A 25,514-nucleotide genomic window follows, 5' to 3' on the forward strand; every position below is an offset into this window, starting at 1 on the left:
CTTTTTCAGTTCTGCTGGTTTTTGTAGGGTAAAAAAACTTATTGCAATTTTATAGGGATTTGATTTGATTTTAATTTTGGAATTTATTTAATATACATGCAATATTACTAATTTGCCCTTATTAATTTATTTAAAAATTTAACTTGTGCTAAATTATTATTGGTCTATATATATACACAATACTGATTGAAAACATTTGAACCTAGCTCTCTGTGTGTGTGTATATATATATATATATATATATATATATATATATATATATATATATATATATATATATATATATATATATATATATATATATATATATATGAATTGATTTGAATTCTATTCCCATGGTTTTTTTTCTTCTGAAAAGAAATATAAACATTCGTCTTGATCACGAAGTATGGAATTATAATCTAAGTTGATGTACATTAAGAACATCCATAATGCATATGCCTAATTATCATATAGATTAAATCAACTATAATGAGATATCAAGTTGGCATTTAGAGCATGCACAATATATACTTCAATGGAAGAGTTGAATGAAGTAGCATGACTAATTGACATTCATTGGATTAAACTTTACCATTATAGGATGTCATGTTGATATTCAATGGATATGTAATTAAATAGTCATTGAACTCTTCAATAGGAAAAAATAAATCTTTTAACTATTAAATATATATTGAGTTCAATGAGTGATAAAATATTGATGTGATATATTCATGAATTTTTTAGAGGTTAATGTGCTGTGGAATAACTAATATCTATGAGTGATAAAAGTTGATACTTTAGTTGCTTTTTTTCAACATCAAAGAATGATTAAACTTCATTCTAAACTCTCTTGATCTTAGAATGCGCCAAAAGAAATGATGAGTGGAACTGTACACTTGTAGATATAGAATTCAGAATGTTACATTTTGTAAAAAGTCTTCTTTTGTTCGGCTCACTGTCACTTTATAACTTGGCCAACTCCACTATTTTTCACCTCCTTATATTTTATACAAGACCTAATCAAAGACGAATCCAACACGATAAACAGAATCTTTCCAGATATCGATCCACCATGAGCTGCACTAACCCTACTTGCTTCTTCTGTTCCATGAAAGAGCCAAACATATTGATCAGGAGAGCAGGAATCAAGAAATGCTTCAAAGAAATGCTAACAATCAACGAGCAAGAGCGTGTGCTTATTCTAAGTAGTCTATGGAACATCGCCATGACTCAACCCGAGGATCCAGAGTTTCCATCCCTAGGTATATTCAAATGCATGGTTACCTTGCTCGATAAGAGCATCAACGACCGAGCTTGGCTTCTTGATGGCCAAAACGTATATATACCATATTATGCAGCCCATATTGTAGGATCATACACCATGAACAGATTTGAGTTCGCAGAAAAAGCTGCGGACTCTGGTATTATTCCGCCATTGTTGGATCTTATGAGAGGAAAGATGAGTTGGTTGGAGCAAAGGGTTGCAGTTAGAGCTCTTGGACACCTAGCAAGCTATGATGGTACTTTTGAAGCCTTGGCGGTTTATGAAGAAGAGGTAGTGAAGCTAACCATGGGCCTAGCATGTAGCTGCGATGAGGTAGTTTATAATGAGTTTGTGGCTGTTAACGACGCAAACGAGAGGGTCAAATATCATAAAAACTTGATCACTAGAGGAGTTGGAGGATTAGAGATGGAGAACAGAAAGGCTGAGGAATGGGCTAGCCAAATCCAGTGTTGGTCTCTACACCTACTAAATTGCTTTGCCATTAGAGGTAGGTCCATAGATGTTATCTGTAATAAAGAGTTCTTGAAGGAGTTGAGTTCAATGTGGGGTGGGCTTGTGAATCACACATCACCTGCTGGTGTCGGGTTAATAAGGATCTTGTGTTATACCCCAGTTGGAAGAACAAGAGTTTCAGAATCCGAAGAGGTTATCGAAAGTATCTGTAACCTCTCAAGATCTTCGGATGATTGGCAGTATATGGCGATTGATTGTCTTCTCTTACTTCTTCATGACCTGAACACGAGGTACAAAGTTCTTGAAATCGCATCAGTTTATTTGTTTGATTTGATTGAGCTCCGGGAACTAGGAGAAAGGTCAAAAATAGGCCAGAAAATCACAAGAGCACTGCTCACTGACTTCAAGAATGGGAAATCAAGAATCAAGAATCGTGAAGTTGAAAGAATATTAAAAGAAACATGGATTTTTAAAGTTGATAAGAACAAGAAAGAGAGATTGATGTCTGATGAGAAACTAGAGGAGAAAAGAGTCCTGGTGAGTCTGATAAAACAACAAGCGAATCATAGCTTTTGGTTAGGAGATATAGACACCGCAGTTGTGAAATACACCGAAGGTGTAAAATTGTGTCCACTAAAACTAAAGAAAGAGAGGATTGTACTTCACAGTAATAGAGCTCAGTGTTATTTACTGCTTAATAATCCAGATGCCGCCATTAGTGATGCTACCAGAGCTCTTTCAATCTCAAACCCTGTCAATTCTCATGCCAAAAGCCTGTGGAGAAGATCACAGGCTTACTACATGAAAGGGTTGTCAAAAGAAAGCTTGATGGACTGTTTGATGTTCATCAATTTCGTTACTGCCGACAAGAAAAAACATGCGAAAATCCCTTACTATGCAGTGCATATGATCAAGAAACTGATGGATTCTACATGGTTTTTCGCGTCTGCCAAATCAAAATTATCAAACAATGGGAGCTCATCTATCGATCCTGGAAGAAACAAGGAAGAACTCACAAGCGATGAACGGCTGATGTCAGGTAAGACTTACGTATCTAACCTTCTCTCACTTTTGTGTCGTTATCAAAAATCAAATGGATTCGCCAAAAAAGAAGAGATTTTAATTTTTGATGGTCAAATGAGTTAACATTGGACATCAACACTGAAATGATTTCTGAAACTTCCGAAGCATGGTTATCAAAAGTAAATAACCAGTTATAAGAATCAATACCAAATAAACTAAATACATATACTATTACATACCTGATTACCTGTAGTATGTTTGACATCAGAAGTCAAGGGTATATATGGTTTTTATTTGGAATACAACGTTTAAAGAAGAAAAATATATCATGCAGGAAATGTTGACTCGAAATTTTTGCAGGGTTATATACCATTTTAGAAGACCCTGTGTTCAGCAAAGATGGAGATGCTACCAGGAGAAAGGTTCATGGATATAGGAATACAAAGAAATGTTCCATGGCTGAAACAATATAACAAATATTTAGGTATGTATAAGCAGTTTAGAAAAACAACTGTTGTACCTTCTTTTAGTTTCTAGTTTATTAATTATATACTATTGTACTGGTAGTTAGCATCAAATACTGATTCTTAAATGTAATAGTATTTAATGATCAACCTGATGGTTTTTTTTTCTCCTCCCATCACTATTCATATGTGCATGCATGTGAGAAGATAGTGACAAGAGAGGACCACAAATCCATATTAGATAAAATACTAATTACAAAGATTGAATATTCGTTTTGTTTCAATGGGCATATTATGTTACATTTGAACATTTTAGGGCTAGTAACTTATTTATATCCTGTACCAGTCCCAGAAAACCACACCCAATTAAGTTGTGTTGATATACAGTTCATGATCCACCAAGTAATTTAAAACCTCCAAAGTGAACAGTTCTCTACATTTCTATGGCAAAAAGGACACAACAATGGTAGTAGATTAGCGAGTCGAGTTGATTAGGTTTTGGGTTGTGACTAAAATCCAGTTGAGTTAAGTTGGGTTAAGGTTATCGGCTACAACAACGCCATCAAGAACTTTTGCCACAAAAGAACCAGTTTTCTAATTTAAAGATCCAAACAAATACTTCAACTCAAAATCTACAGAACTTTTTAATTCTTTCCGATCGATGATCATACGTAAGAAATGAAACTTATTATCGACACATGGAATTGAGATATGGAGGATATGATGGAGGTGGAGCAACTCTTTTTGACTTTTGAGTATTGATTTCTGAAGAAAGCGAGTGTATATACTGTGCTACCTCAAAAGCTTCAAAGGCGGAAACAATGGTGGGCTAGGATTTGGTAGATTGGCACCATGATGCTTCAATTGGAAGCAAGCAATGACCTTTTTCTGTGTTCTTTATAGGTAAACCTAATCCTAGGCTTAGCTTTGCATCATGACAAATGAACAAATGATGCTATCAAATTATAAAACAAAATGTCACTCACAAACTTTTGTAACTTTGTTTATTAAGAGAAATCAAATATCTACTAACTTTTGTTTCAATCTAGTTTAGATATACACAAGTGTCATAATCAACAAATTAAAAAAAACGAGTTTCACATTTTAGATGTGTATGAAGATAAATAAAAACTAAAGATAGGAAAATATTTAATTTTTTTTAATTAATGTGAAAAGAATTATTAGTTATTAACTAAAAACCAAATGATCTTTCGACTAACCTTGAAAATGTCTCTCCAAATAATCGAAGCTTCAAGTCTTGTAGTAAATGAAAATTAATGTAGATTGAAGAATAAGATTAGATGTGTGTTAGCCATTATAAAAAAAGTTGTTTAAGTAAAAATAGATATCAAAATTAACTATATATTTATATATCTTTTTTTAAATAATAAAGTGTATTGAGATCATATGGTTCTACATAAATAAACATATTTTGTTATGTTTTGTTTAACTGTCAATATTTTACTAAAAAAAGAAAGAAACAAACAAAGAAGCTAGGATAATAAGCAACGATTATGTAGAAGAATTACAATTCAATTATAACTAACAAAGAAGCTAGGATAACAAGCAACGAATATTAGTAGAAGGATTACAATTCCATTATAACTATAACCGGTTCAAAGGAGATCCTTTATTTTTCTATAGTTCAAAAAATGACTTTTTGGTTGAATCCTTATTCTAATAAATGAATAGTTTTAATCTCATTTTGCCAAGTGTCACTCTAATACAACTCTTCATTAATATTATGTCATATGTCATGTAGATATATTAGATAACAACTAATTTCAAAATTCAAATTTACATTTACTAATGATATGTTAAATTTGAAGTTATAATAACTTTAAAAATTTGATATATTTTTTAATTAATAACTTATTTACAATGATTTATTTAAAATAATTGATTAATACTTATAAATTTTTATTATGAAAGTTTAATTAATTTTATAACTCATGGTTCCACGGGTTATAAACTAGTTTATCATATATACTTGTATCTAGCAACTATATAAAATAAGATAAGAGACCATTTTGCTTCATCAAAAAATAGATGCATTTTTAGAAAGTGGACATTTTGTTTTCATGAAGCAATGCATGACTTGAATTTTACACCCTAATCATTTCTGCAAGTCTATCCTATTTTCATTAATTTCCAAATGGCATTGATACAAATAAGTCCACATCATAATTTACTTGACATGCAACTCACTGGTTAACATAATTCAAAAAGAAATTAAAAAAAAACAATTAAACAATACTGAGAAGTTAATAAATATATTTGATATATAATCGTATTATCATGGAAGATTTTATTCGTCACACACTCTACGGGTGTTTGTGCAAAATTGCATGCACATCCTTATTCTAATAAATGAATAGTTTTAATCTTATTTTGCCAAGTGTCACTCTAATACAACTCTTCATTAATATTTTGTCATATGTCATGTAGATATATTAGAAAACAACTCATTTCAAAATTCAAATTTACATTTACTAATTATATGTTAAATTTGAAGTTATAATAACTTTAAAATTTATATATATATATATATATATATATATATATATATATATATATATATATATATATATCTTTTAATTAATAACTTATTTACAATGATTTATTTAAAATAATTGATTAATAATTATAAATTTTTATTATGAAAGTTTAATTAATTTTATAACTCGTGGTTCCACGGGTTATAAACTAGTGTATGCTAATAAATGTATATGTGAAAACACTGAGTTAGAGTGAAATTAAGTCCAAAGAACTCAAATGAATGTCATAGTTACCATCCAACAACGATTTAAACTAAGTTGAGCTATCATCCAATTAAAGGGAATTAGGAGACTATTGAAAACAGGATTAACGAGATTTTATTCCACTATGTTGTAAAAATCAGACAACTCAGTCAAGTACTCAATGAGTTACTCGGGCTTAGACCTCTACCTAGGCAAGTTCTACCTACTCGGCCAAAAAATCAAAAATTGTAAAACCTCAGTCTACTTTGCTAACATTAAATTACGGATTTGCCATAATGTCTCACCCCAACAAAATGAGAAAAAGACAACTTAAACTTGTCCGTCATATAAGTAACATTAAACACACCAATGTCTCCAAATTTTGAATATGCATCCCTTGACCTTCCATCAGCCCCAAAAAAAAACATTTCTAGGTGAGTCATCGTAAACTAAATGCACAACGAAATACCAATTAAAATCAACTAATTCTTTATCTTGAAATTTTTGATAAGTTTATAAAACTCCTTACCTTTATTTTTTTCATTGCTCAAGATAAGATATCAACACATTGTTGTGAATTAACATTAGCTTCACATGAAGTTTTATTTCATTTGAAGCCTTTTCAATTTGAGATGACTTCAACCCTGATTGACTAAGGTCCACCATGAGAGATTTACATGCCATTAAGCGGAAGAACTTCCCATGAGACTGATGTTTCATTAATTTGGTCGACGTAAGACTTAAATCATGATTATGTTTATCATTAAAAATATCCACAAACCATTTCCCATCTTTCCTTTTTAAATTATGAAGCATTGCTTCACATCCTATCATTAACTCTCTTCAACATTTCTTTGCATTCACACATGAACTGTCATCCTTCAAACGTTTAAAACCTTATTTGTTGCATACATATATCCTACGATAAACCTCTTTAGTTGTCTTATTTTTATAATCCTAATGAATACATATGTCAAATCCATGTAAAAAATTTATAATCCTAATGGATACATATGTCAAATCCATGTAAAAAGGCATATCGTTTATAAAACATATATGCACCATGGGGTGTATTGAATACATTTCCATGATAATTGTATCATTACTTTCATCGGCATCACATTTAAAACTCACATCTGTATCATTAATTTTCTCACTTTTGGATGATGCTACCAAATGACAATTTATGTGAATATCTTCATTTATATGTGTTTCAATATGTTAAGAGTGTACTTGGTTTTCTAAATTGATATTGTTATGTATGTCATGCATCGAATAACAAACAAATGTTTTTTTATCAGGAATATTATTTATAATATTAAAACCCTCTAGTATGGTGTTATAAGTGTAACAAAAGTTACTAGATACAAAAAATAGAGCTGAGAAAAACACCAAAAAAAAAATACTTGGGGGTTTAAAACAAAAATAGGGAACTGATGTAAAGTTGTATACTATACGTGTAAATTGAATAAGTGACATAAAAAGGCTTGAAATTGTATTTACATGTGATCTCATTTAGGCTTGAAATTGAATAAGTGACGTAACTTGATTTCAAGTTACAACAACAAATAATCGTTAACTATTAACCGTACGTCCCTAATTTAACAAAATTAATTAGTAATTTCTAATTTTTCAAACATAATGACAAAAAATTGGAATTTGAATTAACCTAAATACATAATAGAATTGAGTATTTTTTTATACTAACTTGTTTCATTGTGGAGGAGTCGAGGAGGAGGTCGCCAGAATTCTCCCTCCAGCAGGCGACGACACTGTGGCTCTGTGAGTGAGGGTTGCAATGAAGTCAACGATAGGATGAGTCGATAAAACAGAAGACGAGTCGACAATTAAGAAGTCGACAATCACAAAAAGGATTAGGATGTCCAATTTTTTCTTCATTGAACTGATTGGGCTTAATACCTCTTTGTTTCAATAAATTAGTTGGTGCGTGCTTAAAATTTTTGGATCATTTGGGCTAGTTTGTATTTTGGAATTTAGAAATAACCTAAAATATTTTAGGATAGCCCAATTTTTTTCCGATATAAAACCGCAACATAAAATGAATTTTTCCGTAAAAATGAACACTACTAAATTTTTTTTGAGGGGTATCTCGAGATACCCCGAGATCTATAGTGGATCAGCCAATGTATTTATTAGTGAAAATCTCTGCAATTTCTTTTACGTATGAAATGCATTTGCTTTTACGTATGAAACACCTCTCTTACCCTTTAGCCTTAGTGTATTTAACACTCGTATGTTGCTACCCTATTTAGACTACACGATTAAGACTTTGATATTGACCATAGTTTATAGGAAAATGTAACATTAATCTCTATTTTAACAGCATTAGGTGTGGGCAATAAGATGCAACACCAAGTTATGCTACCTTACATGCCACATAAGCAAATTAAATATTGACCATTTGCAACGGTCACTACCCCCAACGTATACTTTTTTCGCCGTTTCAATGCGTCGTACCGGGAACGAGAATTTCTTAACGAGATGCAACGAGAAGAAGGGGGGGTGTTCCCCCCGTTACAACGACATTAAGGCCATCCACCTCAGCCCATAATGAGCAAATCATGTCCTATATCGCATCGTCTAAACATTTAAACATACAAACACCCCTAAAAACACGCTAAAACTAGTTTAATACCCATCCGGTGGACACTTGACTGATGTAATAAAAAACAATAGATCGATTTTACTTTTTTGTATAACATCATACCTTCATTTGTTCCATCTATAGCATTGTACTATGAAATTCAATATTTTTTGTACTTATATCATTCATTTGTTCCAATTATACAAACACATACAAACTTATTTTTTGTTCATTACTCGTCCGATGGATTGTTGACCAGTGTAATAAAAAAATATTAATTTTACTTTGTTATATATCATCATCATGTAATTTGTTACCATACATTGTATAATGACAAATCTACCAAAATAAAAAACATATGAATGAAAAAAAATTAAAACACAATAAAATAAAAAGAATGACAATCAATTAACACACGATAAGAATCATGAGAAATAAACATAATGTTGCTGACAATAACAATTGAAGTAAAAATATTTCATATCGTAAGAAAACTAGAAAATTTAAACAATATGTTGTAACTTACTTAATGTCTTCCTGTCTAGTTAAGTAGAGATAAAGGTACACGTGTTACAAATATGATCTTTAATATTATCATGACCAACCTAATTGTAAATATCGATCACAATAATAAGAAGCATACAAAAAAACATAATCTAACTTTATAGAAATAATATAAATTAACCTATAGACTCTCACTTCCTTCTTCATCTTCTGCATTTTCGGATATCATTAACAGGTTATGCCATCACTTTTCTTATCTTATACCAGTGTCTAACAATAACTTACATCTACAAGATGATAAATAAAGTATATAACTAAATAAAGATCTTCAAATATCTGAAACCTTCATTTGTTATGTAATGTTCATGTAACTGATATTTGTCGTCATTCCCTCAATAGTCTCTCGTTCAACATGTGCACATTCAAATGTAATGTCCATGTAACCAGTATTTGTCGTCATTCCCTTAATAAACTCAGGATTTGAGTAGACTGCATAAATACATAATGTAACTGAAACCTTGAAAGTCTAAAACTTACAAACCGACAATATGTTAATAAGCAAAAAAAATCAAACAAAATACTATGAATCAACATAAACATGTTTGTTTACATGAGAAGCGATAATCCAAGAGTGAGAATGAAATCTTTGTATCAAACAAAATTTAAAAGGTAAAATTAGGGATGAACCTTCAAAACTACTAATAGATTAACTACATATAAGGAAACTTGTAACGACCAAAAATTTCAACCAATTTAAAATTTTCGAAAACAACCCGATTCCATTAAAGTTATTACAAAAAGGTTTTCAATACAATTTATTTTAAGTATTCCCAGAATCTCATCACAACATAAACACGAGGAGCGGTATGATCACGCCTTCGCCTTGACATGGTCTCTTGAAGGACCTGAAAAACATTAAACCACAACTGTAAGCCCGAAAGCTTAGTGAGATATCCCCAAAATACCAACCACATATACCATACACGCATAACATGCCATAACATATCCGATCACAGAACGGCCATGCACTTCGGGTCTACTGTGGGACTGGTCCGCCGCACCGGCCAACAGTCCACCTGGTCCACCCTCCGAGTCTAGCCATATACCTCGAGTCTACAGTGTGATTGGTCCGCCCGCACCGAGCCTTCAATCCACCTGGTCCACTCTCCGAATCTAACCACATACATCGAGTCTACAGTGTGATTGGTCCGCCCGCACCGGGCCTTCAATCCACCTGGTCCACTCTCTGAGTCTACAGTATGACTGGTCTGCCCGCACTGGGCCTTCAGTCGGCCTGGTCCACTCTCCGAGCCTCGGCACGTCTGGTCTGCCCTCTTGGGGCCTACAGCCTATCCGGACCGCTCGCTGGGCCTTCGGGACAACCGGTCCGCCCTGGGTATCTTGGCCTACAGCACAAAGCAGGACCTGCCTCAACCCAACTCCAGTCCAAACAACCATGTGCACACAAACATACAATCATATAGCAATTCACAGTCAACCAGCAGATCAAACAGATCACATAACATATCATCATCCTAAACAGGATACCGACCTAACCGGTCACTAGCATAGCATCACCCTATCTCTCAGGATACCAATCTCAATCAGGTCTCTAACATATACCATCCTAGCTACCAGGATGCAAACATATCAAAGCAATAACATTACAACAACTACCCGGATCTCAATCCGATAAGGGCCGGCCTAGACCCTGTTGATATAGTGAGGATAACTCACCTCGAAACTGCCGACTGAAAGGATAAGATCCCGCTACTCCAAACTCCGACACGAACTCCTCCTCTGAATAACAACAAAGCACTGAACTCATAAAATACTCATAATTACCAAAATACCCCTGGAAGACAACTGGTCAACCCTTGGACAAGGTCAAAGTCAACCCCTGACTGACTCTACTCGCCGAGTCAACCCGATGACTCGCCGAGTCCCCAAGCTCAGAACTTCCCTCAATCCGCGACCTAACTCGCCGAGTCACCCCGAGACTCGCCGAGTCCAACAACTCTGAGTCCACTCGCACACAGCTCATCGAGTCATTCCTTGACTCACCGATTCTCGACTCAACCAGAAAATATTGGGACTCTTCGACAAGACTCGCCGAGTCCAAGAACAGACTCGCCGTGTCTAAGGCTATCTTCAACCTACTCGCCGAGTTGTTCTTCCAACTCGTCAAGTTCCAGCTCATCTTCAAGCAACTCGTCGAGTCTACCCATGTGACTCGTCGAGTACCACCGGTCTGAATCCATATAGAAGCATTCCAGGCCATGCAATTGATCCAAACGTAGATCTAGCCTCCTACAACCCATCCATCACGTAAAGTGGCAAACTTTACGTGAATCCAAAGAGATCTAGGCCTTTTACACCTTAGGGATAGGGTTTGGGACATGATGGCTTCACTAAGCACTCATCCACAGGGACTTTAATGCACTGTAGACCTTCCCCATTCCAGATCTGAGGTAGCAACCTCAGATCTAATCTCCAAACTCCAAAACATCCCAAGATAAGCTCCCCATAAACCCCAAAATGAAGAATCTATATAAGTAACAGCCCAAGAATGAGATAATACCTCAAAAGAACGCCTAACAGCAAGGAAACTCGAATCCAAGCAAAGCCCCTTGCTCCAAGCCTCCTACCCTTCAAGATTTCCTCAACAATTTCTTCTCCAAGCTTCCAAATGCAACTTGATCCACTCACACACAAAGGTTAGGGTTTCTGGACTTGAGGAAGAGTAAAGAGGCTGGGGGAATGGATGTTATGTTCTTTATATAGGGCTCAACCCCGAGAATTAGGGTTTTCTCCACTTAGCACCAACTCGCCGAGTCCAGCCGCCGACTCGCCGAGTTGGCCACTTAACACGCGACCATATTCGCGACTCTACTCGCCGAGTCCACCCATGGAATCGCCGAGTTGCCCTTATACATTTTCATTTTTAACCCTGAACTAGCAAACCCTGGATTCGGGATGTTACAAAACTTGCATCATGTGTATATAATAATTAATTAATGATAGACTTACCCATACTAAGATTTTATAGCAATTAAGGAGCCAATCATGACATAAAGCATGATGACCACTTCTTGTATTAGTCAAAAGGATAATTATGTCAAAACAAACCATGTATGCACCACTAACAGGGAAAATGAGCAAGAAGATGTTCTCATAGAAGTATATCTGTAGTGAAAATTAGTAAAGGGCAAGAATCACAAAATAGTTACGAATTATCACCAATACTTAAAGCACACTAGTTACCTTTCTAGTGTCCTCTTGTGATCCAAAATGTTAAAAATCGGTTTTAGCACCATAACAAAAAAAGAAAAAAAAACAAATAAATGATAATCAGCCTTAAAATCAGGTGTAAAGAAAAAAAACATGTTACATAAATGGTTAGATGTTACTTGTAAATAGTAAGAGTTCACTTTCATTGCCCCTTTTTCACTTCAGTTAGATAATTCTTAGTTGTAACCTATAAGGATAAAAAATTGTAAGAAAATGAGACAAATGTTAAGAAAATGATCTAGACCTATTTGGGTATACAAAGTGTGTTGTGTCAGTCTTTAGAAAGGAACATACGACTAAGAAGACATGACCTAAATCAAAGATACCTCCATTCCTAGAAGCTTATGAATTCCAATAATGCTCTGTGTAATGCATTTAGAAATTCAGCAACCTAACCAAATAAACGAACAAAAAAACCTAACCAAACAAACAAAAAAAAACAAAATACATGAGCAAATCTTGAGATTGATTTATCAGTAGAGTGATCGATAAACAAATAAACAAAAAACTAAGCATCAAATAGTGATACAGGAACAGAAAAACACAACAATCATGAACCAAAAAGAGATACATGAATCGAATCCAACAAAAAATACATAAATAAACTGAACACCAAAAGAAAATAAGATAAATAACATGAATTTGTAACATAAAGGAAATAAGATAAATAACATGAATTTAGATGAGAAAATAAAAAGCAAACTTACTTGAAACAATCAGAAGCCATTTATGGACGAAACCAATCAATCAGAAGCCACGGAGCAAAAAAAGGTTTTGCAATAACCTACAACAAACACCAAAAACAATTAGAAGCCATTAATGTATATTTTCAGTACATCGAAAGAAAAACATTACAATTAGAAAGATTTTTTATAGTTATAAAAGTAATAATTTTTTTTAATTAAATGAGTTTTTCAATTGGTGAAATCCAATACAAGAATGAATGAAACACGATAAACAAACATGGGAGAGAAGAAGATGAAGAAATGATTATGAAGAAACGTTTTTCTCCGACAATATCGTAATCTCTATTATTTATAGGCAAAGAGTTCCGAGAGGAGTTGAAGGAGCAAGGAGTTTAGGAATCATGGAATCATGTGGTCGGTATAAAACTGATTTGCAGTTCTTCAATAAAACTGATTCGCAGTTATGTAGAGAGTGGAGTCATGGATACATGAAGAAGAAGGAACGAAGAAACTAAAAAAAATAAAAAAAAAAAAAAATAAAAAATACAAAAAAACCTTGTAAAAACAGAGTTTATGCGGCCGAGATCAAAAGTTGAAGAGATCCAATGGCTCGTGACCCGAGCTTAATAATAATAATAATTTTTGAAAGATATAGGGTGCAAAAGTAGAAAAACAAAAAGTGGTAGTACTAAAACACAAATTTAGCAAAGAAATAAAATCAGCATTCTTTTTGTAGAGGCCTTGCAACGTGAAAAAAGTTAGGGATCCGCCATTGTCGTAGAAAGAGTTCTCCATCCGGATGGTGCTTACAAATTTCGATGGAACTGGAATTGGATTCGGTAATCTTAATCAATTCTTGCATTTCCCTTTACAATATTTCGTCTAATTTTCTCTCTTCGTTAAGATTCTTCCTGCAAAACCCTCACTTGGTTTCTGTTTTTAGGTTTTGGAGTCGGCTGTGGTTTTGGCGTCGGATGGGGTTTCGGAGGTCACATCTCTCTCTAACACATTCACAGCTTTTTCCACCCTCAATTACTTTTATAACTCGTCTTATATTCTTTATCCATATGATTGATCAATATATACAGATAATGTTATCTGTTCTTCCTGTTCATAAACTGCAAATTGAATTTCAAACAACTGAACGATACTCATTTCAGATTTGTGTTCGGAAATTGTAAATCTAACTTAGGGCAACTCAAATTAGCAAAAGTATGTTGTTACATTTAATCCAAGCTAATTAACATTGTATCTTATTCAGGTATGCCTTTGAATTTCCTAGGTCTTGGTGCAGGTACGCCATTTAAGAGTTCAAGACTGTTTTTTTACTTGTATATATGCAACTTGTTCTTCATTCATGCATATTGTTGATAAACCTGCAACTGTTTGATTGATTTGAAAGGTGGAGGCTGTGGAGTTGGGGTGGGGCTCGGATGGGGATTTGGCACAGGAGTTGGTAGCAAGTACCGATCTTCAAGAGTTGTTTTTCAGGGAGTTGATTTCAATAAGAAAAGTGAAACCGAAGGTACTACACAGTCATCTTGATTCTTGACACCTTGGGATTTGTAGAAGAAATTTCTGTTTGAGAATTGACACCTCAATCATGTGTCACCTTGTATCCAATTTGTAAGAGTAAATGAATAGAAACTTCGAGTTAATCCATCATTTGTCCAAGTTCTTGTAAAATCTCCATGTTGTTGTGGTTATTGATATGTTCCAAATGAATTGCTATATGTTTAAGTGTTAAAAAAAAAGCTACAATTCAAGTTTACTAAACACAAACCTAAAAATACAACATTTCTACAAAATCTAACATCAAAATTGGATGGAGATGTCGCCTATTATGCTCCCTTGCTCCTTTTTAGATCGAATGTAATACAAATAAAGCTGCAATCAAACGAATAAACAAACAAGAATTAGAAAAAGACACTACCAACAAATATGACATGGCAAATTGTTTCTATAGACTGATAAGACATGATATATTGTTCCAATAGACTTTTTGTCCTGATAAAAGATGTTAATGCCTTACTGAAAACTCACCAAGTAAACAAATAATGACAACAACCCAAAAGATTGTTTGGGTGCGACAACTATACAACATATAATACTGCAACCTTTGAAGTTGTCGTTGGATTGCACCACACCATCTATGAAGCCATCTATCATGATGATCATCATCATAATGTTCAGGGCAATTCATATCATGAATCTTTAAAGAAAGAAAAAAACACAACAAAATATGGTCATTAATACAAGATTTACAAACATATTATAAACGTTACATAAGGAAAAAAAAAAAAAAAAAAACAAAAACTCACTTGAATAATAGGCGCAACATCCAGCTCTTGCTTTAATTTCCCATACCCATTCTTGGGCCACTTTAATTTCGAAGCCGTGTACTCTAAAGTGTTCAAGAGCCCAGAAAAACTCGGGATCTTTCGAGGGGCTTTTCCGTCTTTTCCAACATCGTCATCAACCGTGATCTTCCATGACCCGATGTCGGCACTGGCGCTCGCGGCTCTTCTATGCCCGGAAATTTTCTTTTCTTTAGCCGCAGCCGCTGCCGCCTTTTGTTTCCGGCGAGTTTTTGCAGGTTGTTCTTCATGAGCGCCAGGTGTTACTGATCCTGCGAGAAATAGTGCGAGTTCTTTCCTTTCTCCTTCATTAAGTTTCACCCATGGGCATGGTGGCTTCCCTTTTGAAGAGAATGAATCGTTCCATGAAGTTTCAACTCTTGAAATCTGAGTCTCGATTGCATTGATGAAGTCACGATGCCTGTCTTTTGTATTGTCAGTTGAAGTTTTGTTGTAGCTTGAGAGAACTGCCCTTTCGAACTCCTCCAACTGCAACAATTCTATATAAAAATCATTTCTAACAGAGAATCAATGTCAACGATTATATACGAAACTGGGGATAAATTGGGGTGGTTTCGATCACCTGCCATTTGGTAGTGCCCATGGCAGTTTGTAAATCTCTTCGAACAGCGTCTGAATTCCAGACCGAAGGTTCTTTGGATGCATGAATCAATGTTCTATACGTGGATTCCATCCTTGAATCACATGAAAACTAAACAATCTGATGAACGAATTACAGGAAGAAGAAGAAGAAGAAAAGCCCTAATTGGGGAAATTACCTATCGGCAGATTCCTGAACTTCTTCGGCAGCACGAAAGAACGGATCCTTCTCCCATCGATCCAAATGCGAGGCCATATCTATCCAATCCAATCTAATCGAGTGGGAGTTAAGGATTTATGATGAAATGTAGAATAAAATCGCCAAATGAGCCCGAGAACGAAGACTATCCTGCAGCCAACAGCATCAATAATGATGGCTTCTATGAAAGATTTAACGAGAAATCAACAGATTGAAGGAAATTCTTCAACACATTGCAGGCAAAATTAATCCGTTATTGGTTGAAGAAATTTGATACTAGTATTTTCCTATGGGAAGTGATTCGTATTATTTACAAACCCACGGTCCCCTCCGGGGAAACGAATGTGAACCAGGTTTAGTATGGTTTGATCCAATTTAAAGACTAGAGATCCAAATTAGCAGTTCAGTTTTAAAACCGGGCTCTAAATGGTCCGATCTTTTTTCAGATTGATTGTTTCCCTGATCTTTTTTTCGGTCCGGTAGGAATGACAACGGAGCGGGGCATGGTTTTCCAAACCATATCTTTCAGGTATCTTATCGGCACGCCTCATCGGGTTTCGGGTTTTCCCATCAGATTTCAGGTATCTTATCTAGTTTATAACAATTCATAATAAAATTTTTATTCCAGTTTAAGATACCCCAATGTCTTATAAAAAGTATGATAAAAAATTACATTAATAAAAGATATACATATTCTAGCCTCCGTTTTAAATTAAAAATATGATGCATCACTTTAATAAAATAAATTGGATGTTATTATAATAAAAATTATTTGATTTAAGTGTAGTATAATATGTCAAAACATTAAAAAAAATCATTACACTAGATTGTTCATAATTAAAAAGATTGTACATAGTAAGTATTGTATCTTTGAATGCGTACAATTAATATAAAAAAGATTCGAATATATATATATATATATATATATATATATATATATATATATATATATATATATATATATATATATATATATATCGGGATGGGGCAAGGATAACCCTTTTACTGCCCTGAACCCGATAAAAAGTCTGATAACAACCCGTTACCCGACCCGAAATAGTCGGGTTTCGGGTTTCCCCATCGCATTTGGGTTTTTTTGTCATCCCTACGGTCCCGTCTTTTTAGGATCGGTCACGGAATGGTTCGCTCTTTTTTGGGCGTGTCTCGGATAGTCTCAAGTCTAACCTTTTTTGTCCGGTCTTTTCTGGGACTAAGCTTCTTTCGGTTCGGTCGGTCTTGATCTGAGACCGATCTTTTTGTTCACTAGGTTAGACTTTTACTATGATTTCGTGGTTCCCCATTTCGATTTGAAGTTGGGCCTTTATATCCCTAGGAAATGAGGAAGACGTCATTGATATTTCTATCTTCATTGAAAAGCATAATGAAATCAAAGTCTACAGAGAACATTAGCGAATATATTTGTCTAAGATCATCCATATCAATGCAATATCATTTACCTTTCAAATAAGTCACACCACTTTTGCAATTACCTTTCATATCAGTATAATAACATTCATCTTCAAAGTGGATCTCATTATTACATTAACAACCAATTTACAATTTTTCACAATATCTCTTAGCGAATATATTAATTATTTGTAATTAATAATTATTTAATAATATATTTGCATTATTTAATTTTATTAAAAATATTAGTATAATAATAAAACTGATTTTTACATAATTAGTTTATTTATATATTATCATGAACATGCAATATTAGATAAATCTAATAAATAGTTATGAAAATATTTTTTTTTAAAGTTTCTTAGATTAATTTCAGCTAAAATTGAAGAGCGGGCCCAAATGCTCATGCCTTTCACATTTTGCATGATTAGAAGAACTGAGGTGGCATTTATTTTTTGTTTGCAAGTCCATTTACAAGGCCGATGTGGGTGAAAGTATAATAACATTTTTTTCATTCTTTGTTCTAGATATACATTGAGTTTTATCCGAGCTAAAGACTTCGAAAGTACATACTTTGATCTGAAACGACTTTAGTTTTCCAAGTATTCTAAACACCCGAAAATTCTAACAAGGCGTAGGTCACATAAGGAGGCTTAAAGAATGGACGATATCTATAATTTATTCTAATAAAAATACGTTGCCTGTGTTGCTTAAATAAGCTGTTTTTTAACTTCTAATTCTTATTAATTTAATTTTTCTCATCATCAAAATTTTAGATTATAAATGAACTATTAAATACCAATCACACTAGATATTTATTCATACGTCTAACTTCTTGCATGTTATTTGTTCCGTCCAAGGATATAAAAATCATTGTCGCACTTATAGAAACATAAACAGAACAATCAGGACAGAGCCGAAACGATCACTCCTTTTTAAGTAAGTAAAAAAGTGAAAACCAAAACCCCAACTTCAAAATTTCTCAGTGTCACACGAATTACCCGTTCAACCAATCAACATTCCAGAAAAAAAAAAAATCGAAAAAGAAAAATAAAACAAAGATCAAAGAGCGTGAACATTTTCATTTGTTGGAACACTATAAGCAAAACATGCGAGTAGCCATAGCCAAAACCACCATCTTTCCCGCACACCCATCTTCATTTCGATTGCTTCAAAATGCAGAGCTTACTATTCTAATTCTTCCTTGTTTCCTCGCAAGAATCTTAAAGATCCCGCAAACCCCAAATCCATTTATTCGTCAATTCTTCCGAATTGATATCAATCTTCATAATCTTCTTCTGTTTCCCCCTTTTCAGATCAGGAAATGGGGCCTCTTTCATGGTATTTGAAAATGCTTGATGTTCGTCCGCTCTACACGAAGAGCATCTCCGCTGGCTTGATCTACGCAGCTGCTGATTTGACTGCACAGGTAAACTGAATCAAAACCCTTCGTATTAAACCTGGATTTGGGCGTTTTATGGCTTTACATGATGCGATATTTGTTATCTAATTTCATACTTGATTTGGAGAAAAATCCAGATCTGTCCTAGATTTTTCAGGTTTTATCTTCACAATTTTCTTGTCAGGTAAAGTTTATATGTAGGGAAGTATAGATATTGAACTTGTTCTCTGAAAACAAAAAATAATTTCTATCAATTTCTGAATTTAGAAAACCATTCATTTGACTTCTAAAAAGTCAAAATTTGTTATTGTTGGCATGGTATCGAGTTATTAATGTTTATAGTTTAGATATACAAAAAACTGCAACTTTTGTTCAACTGACATCCATCTGATTCAACTGTTTAAGTCCGTTAAAATGTCAAAAACAGTACAAGTATCTTGTAATGAGTATTTTTGAAAATAAAATGACAAAAATATATCTTTCTCAATTATTGTCATTTTATATGATCATCAACTGATTTCATTACAATTTGCAAACCAGATGATGACCATGGAATCTTGGGGTTCTTTAAACATAATAAGAACATTACGCATGTCAATGTTCGGGCTCTTTTTTCTAGGGCCTGCGCAACACGTATGGTTTAATTTCTTAGGAAGAATCCTACCAAAACGAGACATGACTACCACCTTCAAGAAGTTAGTTGTTGGTCAAATCTTTTACGGACCCACTTGCACCGCCGTTTTTTTCATTTACAACGCGTTTCTACAAGGTACGCACGTACATCAACATTTTTACACTTAATTTTGGACTTAAGTGTTACACCTACAATGTCGGTCTGCATGCTAAACACAGTACAATCTGTTCTGTCATGTCATGTTGTTCAGGTGAAAGTGCTAGTGAGGTTGGTTCAAGATTGAGGAGAGATCTTGTGCCAACTTTAACAGGCGGTCTTATGTATTGGCCGGTGTGTGATTTCTTCACTTACAAAATCATCCCCGTTCATTTGCAGGTATGTCGAATTCTTAATTTTTTTTTTTTAAAGATTAGATGACATACTAAATTAACGTAAATATGTTTTATCTTTTCACAGCCATTAATGAATAGTTCGTTTTCATATTTGTGGACTATATACTTGACGTACATGGCAAGTTTGGAAAAAGCAATTGAAGCTTAAGTTTTAGCATTTTTTTTTTCATTTTCTATGGCCATAACTCTCTTTGTAACACTCATGGGAGTTTTTCACATTGATTGGAGGCAATAGGGGTGAGAATCGATCCCTCAAGAGCACAGGTATGAGTGTTTTTTTACTTAATATATAAAAAACGATTTAATAGATAAAGTCATAAATGTTGATATTTGTTTATAGTTTTTGTGCAGGTGGATGGAATTTGGAGAAGCATATGATATAATAATAAAATGTGTTAAAAGTAGTTGAGAGTTGTTCTATATTAAGGTGCTATAGAATGGAAGTGTTTATGAACTTGACTGCCGTACAAATAAAAAGTTTGTTCTAAAAGATTCTTCAAGGGTAGTTTTGTCTTTTAAGCTTGGCAAATGAAGGCAGGTAGATCATACTTTTGAACATTCTCACCTGTCTACTGAGTGCATTTAGGGAACTCATGGACATGGTGCGATTTGCATTTTTCAGGGCTTTTGTGTTACTTAGAGTTTCTTATAAATAAAATTGGATTGTTTATTAAAATTTAAGCACTCAATTCCAACTCCAATCTTATTTGAATATATATATATATATATATATATATATATATATATATATATATATATATATATATATATATATATATATATATAGTCTCCCTAAAATATGGGAGGAACATTATATATTTTTCCAGAAATTTAGTTTATCATATTAATTAATCATTTTAGTACTACTTTTACTTAATAGTTTTATATTCTTTTTACATTTGAATATTTTGTATAATTTGTTCAATATTTACCAATTAAAGGTAAAAAGAAATTTATGCAAAAGTATCATTATGAAAATATGTAGACATCTTTAAAATGATTATTATCAAATATAATTGTTATATTATCTTAATAACAAAAAGAAAGTATAGTATAGTAGTTAAATTATTAAATATAAAATACATTCTGCGTTAACTAAATCGAAAAAGGTAATTAAATTTGTACAAAAATATAATCTATTATTTATGTGTTATTTATTTTTATTGACATAGTACTAACTATATAAGTTAAATATTACCAATTAAATTTAAAATAATTTTTTGTTTTAGTTATGTAGTTATGATATTAACATAATAATTAAATAATATATAGACAAAATTACAAAATGGTCCCCATGGTTTCTTAGATTTGCATGTTTCACCTCTAACATTTTTTTAATTACATTTATCATCCCCATAGTCTTAACTTTTTGCGTGGTTAGTCACTGTGGTCTCATTTGGTTACAAATTAGTTCTAAAATTACTATTTACTCCTAATTAAATATGTTATTAGTTTTTGTTTTCTATATCAATTTATATTAATTACAAAAGTCATTTCAATTTAAAATAAAAGACAACACTATTAAACCTAAATGCCAACTATATATATATATATATATATATATATATATATATATATATATATATATATATATATATATATATATATATATATATATATAAAATGTCGACTCTCAACAACGACTTCATTTTTCCATCTAACCTAAGACCATCTCCAATGCATTGAACTAATATGAGTTCAATGGATTGATACATGTACATTCCACTCATTATATAATTTTACCCATTAAACTCTACACTTCATTAAACTTGATACAATTTAATGCATTGTCACATCATTTATCATTTTCTTTTTATTTATTGTTAATTTTTAAAAAATTAATTAGCATGAAATTAAAAATTAAAAACTACAATTAAAATTAATTTAAAATAAAAAATAATATATATATATATATATATATATATATATATATATATATATACCTAATAAAAGAGTAACACATTTGCCACATGTCAATCAATTAGAGCTTCACATTAATTATTTGTCACTTGTCATTCTAAGGTTTTTCCTCATTAATTAAATTTCCACTAATTCACTCCTCCATTTTACACATATCAAACATGTCAACAAAAAAATTATTTATAATATCTATTGCCTAATTTATTAAATTATTAATTTTTTTTTTATCATAGCTCAATAATTACCTTATAATTTAATTAAAATTATTTTTACCTTTCTAATCCGTGGTGCCCACGGGTTATAAACTAGTATACATACATATATATATATATATATATATATATATATATATATATATATATATATATATATATATATATATATATATACAGAGAGAGAGAGAGAGAGTGAGTGAGTGAGAGAGTGAGGTTCAATAGAGAACCATAATTAACCAAGGAACCAACGTGAGCATCAGAAATCATAACGATCAACGGCCAAGGAAATAGATGTACATTTTTACATTGGACGCACACACACCGTATTATACCAAAAAATCCACCATTTACAAAAAAAAAAATTCACCACTTTTTTTCGTTAATTTTTTTTAGGTCATGTTTTTTATCAAAAAAAAAACCGAATATACCGTTGTTCACGATTTTTCGTCTTCTTTCCATAGATATCCATGATGATATATAAAAAACAAACTTTTTTTCAAAAAAAAACTCACTTCATTTTCTTTAATGAAAAAAGTTAAAGTCTATTTTTTATAGAAAAAAATTAATAAATATATCAAAATTCATATTTTTTGTAATTTTTAAACATATATTCATATTTCTGTTTTAAAAAAAAGGATATTTCAGTTCAGATTCACATTGTGAACTTGTTCAGATTCATATTATAAACTTGTTCAAATTTACATTGTAAACCTCCTTAGATTCACATTGTGTATAATAATAAATCAGATTCGCAGTGTGAATCTAAACTGGTCGGAGCTTTTTCACATTGTGAATGTTAAAATTTTAAATATTTACAGTTTAGATTCACAATGTAAATGTACACTGTTCGATGTTTTTTTGTGAACATTCTCATATTCACAGTGTGCATAATAGTAATTCAGATTCACAATGTGAATCTGAACTGTTCGAGATTTTTCATATTGTGAATGTTAAAAATTGAAATATTTACAGTTTAGATTCACAGTATGAATTTACAATGTTCGAGGTTTTTTTTTTTAATCAGTGTTGATGTTTATTAATAGAGTACAAAAAATTAATATTTTTGGTATAATTAGTTTTTTTTAATAAAAAAAGCTTAAATATTAAAAAAATAAGAAAATTAAGTGGGTTTTTTTCGGAAAAAAAAGTTCGTTTTTTATATATCATCATGGATCTCTATGGAAAGATGACGAAAAATCGTGAACAACGGTATATTCGGATTTTTTTCGATAAAAAACTTGGCCTAAAAAAATTTTAAATGAAAAAAAGGAAATGAGTTTTATTATAATCCGGTACATGTGCGTCCATTATAAAAATTTACAACCCTTCCTTTTGTCGTTGATCGTTTTAAATTCCGACGCTTTGGATTGGTTCATTGGTTCCTTGAATAATAATGGTTTTCTATTGAACTTTTATATATATATATATATATATATATATATATATATATATATATATATATATATATATATAGAGAGAGAGAGAGAGAGAGAGAGAGAGAGAGAAATTAAATTACCTCCTACATTTTATTCCTACAATTATTCATACCCACTAAAATTATGACAAATAACCATTCAATTTAATTTTATTTGATATATTCATAATATAGCCTTAATGAGTTAGTTAAAAAAATATGGAATGATGACACTTGTCATAATTTTATTGGGTAGGAACATTTGTAGGCATAAAAAGTAGGAATCAATTTAATTTCTCATATATATATATATATATATATATATATACGTGTTTGTGTGTGTGTGGAGAGAGAATATAGAGTTAAATGGGGATTAAACTCCCCATTCCATTGAATCCTAGTCATTTTCCCACAATGAGGATTTTGAGTTTAATAAGATTGAACTCTCCATTAAACCTCCCATTAAACCACCATTGGAGATGGCCTAAGCCCACCCTTTCCTTTTGTCGACATCCACCACTGCTCATCGTTACTCTATTTGCTATGTCACGCTTAGATATAAGATGGAACACAACTTTTATCTCTACCTACTCTATTACCTCGTCATCATATCATTTTTTTTTCATATGCTACTGCCTTCTTCATCTGCAAAATCGGTGGTGGAATCTGGTTGAGGCTTTTAGGTTTTCTTAGATGGCGATGAAGACATGGTTATAATTGTTAAAAGTTTTGATTAACAATAAAATACAAGGTCAAGTGGAATGGCCGGTAAGCCTCTAATTACTCCATTTGCGCGCAATCTGCTGACCAACCTTCACCAACGACGAAGCATCACCACACTCACTGTCTTCTTCCCCATACCTTCACAACCTTCAATTCTTGCTCATTCATCGGTTTGATCATGAATGAAGAATAGACACACTGTGTATAAGGTTTGAACTCTTAAAGCCAAATTCATGCAATCTTTCACTTGATTGAGTGGGAATATCTTTAGAATGATGTTTGGCAAAGATCATTTATTGACTTACTACTCATCTCTTCTCGATTGTGATTGATTTAAGTCGAGCTAGGGTGTGGTTCATGATTTATTATTATTATTATTATTATTATTATTATTATTATTATTATTATTATTATTATCAAGGTTGCAAAAAATGCTCGTCGTTAGCTAGTCGGTGGACTGGTGTCAAGGGATTAATCGGCTAGGCGGAGATTAATCGGGTACCATTAATTGCTAATTTGTTGAATTTAAAAAAAATATGACTAATATCATATCAAAGTTCGTAAATAACACTAATATGATAACAAAATAGGTTAATATTATTAATATATACTAATCATGCCTCAAATAGTTTCCATTGAGATGAAACTTCTTCAAAATGTTAAAATTTCATCGCTTTATAATGTGTCACTCGTTATATATGTAAGGATTTATCGCTAGGTGCCCTCTAATCGGTCGAGTAGAGCCTAGGGATTAATCGGGACCTAGTCGGGATTTTTATAACAGTGATTATTATTATTATTATTATTATTATTATTATTATTATTATTATTATTAAATAGGTGTTGTATAGCAACGATCTTCAAAGATACTAATATGATTTGCCTACGAGAGGGCTTATTACTATTATTATTATTATTATTATTATTATTATTATTATTATTATTATTATTATTATTATTATTATTATTAAATAGGTGTTTGTTGCTTATTCTCATCACAATAAGCTAAGTTTAAGTGTTTGGATATGAATCCTTAAAAATCACCTTATTGTGGTAGGAATAAGCTAAATAAACTGATTTTAATAAGCATCCCCCTTACTTATTTCTTATTGCTTATTCCTACCATAAACACTTTTGCAAAAACTGCTTATTCTCATCGCAATAAGCTAATAAGCTTTAAACTAATTTATCCAAACACCTTCTTAGTGTGTGTGTGT

At 32.3% G+C, this 25,514-nt stretch overlaps 4 protein-coding genes across 8 annotated transcripts; 3 read left to right on the forward strand and 1 right to left on the reverse strand.

Annotated features, from left to right (window-relative positions):
• The first annotated feature begins 898 nt into the window (after positions 1-898).
• LOC111889101 (uncharacterized) lies at positions 899-3,241 on the forward strand. The gene is made up of 2 exons (XM_023885243.3): positions 899-2,759; positions 3,104-3,241. Exons 1-2 carry the CDS (start codon positions 899-901, stop codon positions 3,214-3,216), a joined length of 1,974 nt encoding a protein of 657 aa, XP_023741011.1. The 3' UTR covers positions 3,217-3,241.
• Positions 3,242-13,738: 10,497 nt separating this feature from the next.
• LOC111889125 (protein TRIGALACTOSYLDIACYLGLYCEROL 5, chloroplastic) lies at positions 13,739-14,767 on the forward strand. The gene is made up of 4 exons (XM_023885272.3): positions 13,739-13,873; positions 13,978-14,022; positions 14,296-14,328; positions 14,437-14,767. The coding sequence occupies exons 1-4, from the start codon at positions 13,834-13,836 to the stop codon at positions 14,577-14,579; spliced, it is 261 nt and encodes an 86-aa protein (XP_023741040.1). The 5' UTR covers positions 13,739-13,833; the 3' UTR covers positions 14,580-14,767.
• LOC111889122 (uncharacterized) lies at positions 14,012-16,309 on the reverse strand. Of its 2 annotated transcripts, none has more exons than XM_023885265.3 (5): positions 16,171-16,309; positions 15,975-16,086; positions 15,356-15,880; positions 15,078-15,246; positions 14,012-14,921 (listed from the first exon to the last, which is right to left on the reverse strand). In XM_023885265.3, the coding sequence occupies exons 1-5, from the start codon at positions 16,245-16,247 to the stop codon at positions 14,896-14,898; spliced, it is 909 nt and encodes a 302-aa protein (XP_023741033.1). In that variant the 5' UTR covers positions 16,248-16,309; the 3' UTR covers positions 14,012-14,895. The 2 variants fall into 2 exon arrangements, with proteins under 2 accessions (XP_023741033.1, XP_023741035.1); XM_023885267.3 differs by having other exon boundaries at positions 15,356-15,891; positions 16,171-16,198.
• A 94-nt stretch (positions 16,310-16,403) lies between these two features.
• Positions 16,404-20,714, forward strand: LOC111889124 (protein SYM1). 4 transcript variants are annotated; one of them, XM_023885269.3, is made up of 7 exons: positions 16,404-16,543; positions 16,637-16,771; positions 18,914-19,026; positions 19,540-19,768; positions 19,884-20,008; positions 20,090-20,289; positions 20,366-20,714. In XM_023885269.3, the coding sequence occupies exons 3-6, from the start codon at positions 18,922-18,924 to the stop codon at positions 20,171-20,173; spliced, it is 543 nt and encodes a 180-aa protein (XP_023741037.1). In that variant the 5' UTR covers positions 16,404-16,543; positions 16,637-16,771; positions 18,914-18,921; the 3' UTR covers positions 20,174-20,289; positions 20,366-20,714. The 4 variants fall into 4 exon arrangements, with proteins under 4 accessions (XP_023741037.1, XP_042755666.1, XP_052625220.1 ...); XM_042899732.1 differs by having other exon boundaries at positions 16,409-16,543; positions 16,674-16,771; XM_052769260.1 differs by lacking the exon at positions 16,404-16,543 and having other exon boundaries at positions 16,554-16,771.
• The last annotated feature ends 4,800 nt before the right edge of the window (positions 20,715-25,514 follow it).

The sequence above is a fragment of the Lactuca sativa genome, chromosome 1 (assembly GCF_002870075.4).
Source record: "Lactuca sativa cultivar Salinas chromosome 1, Lsat_Salinas_v11, whole genome shotgun sequence".
NCBI lineage: Eukaryota > Viridiplantae > Streptophyta > Magnoliopsida > Asterales > Asteraceae > Lactuca > Lactuca sativa.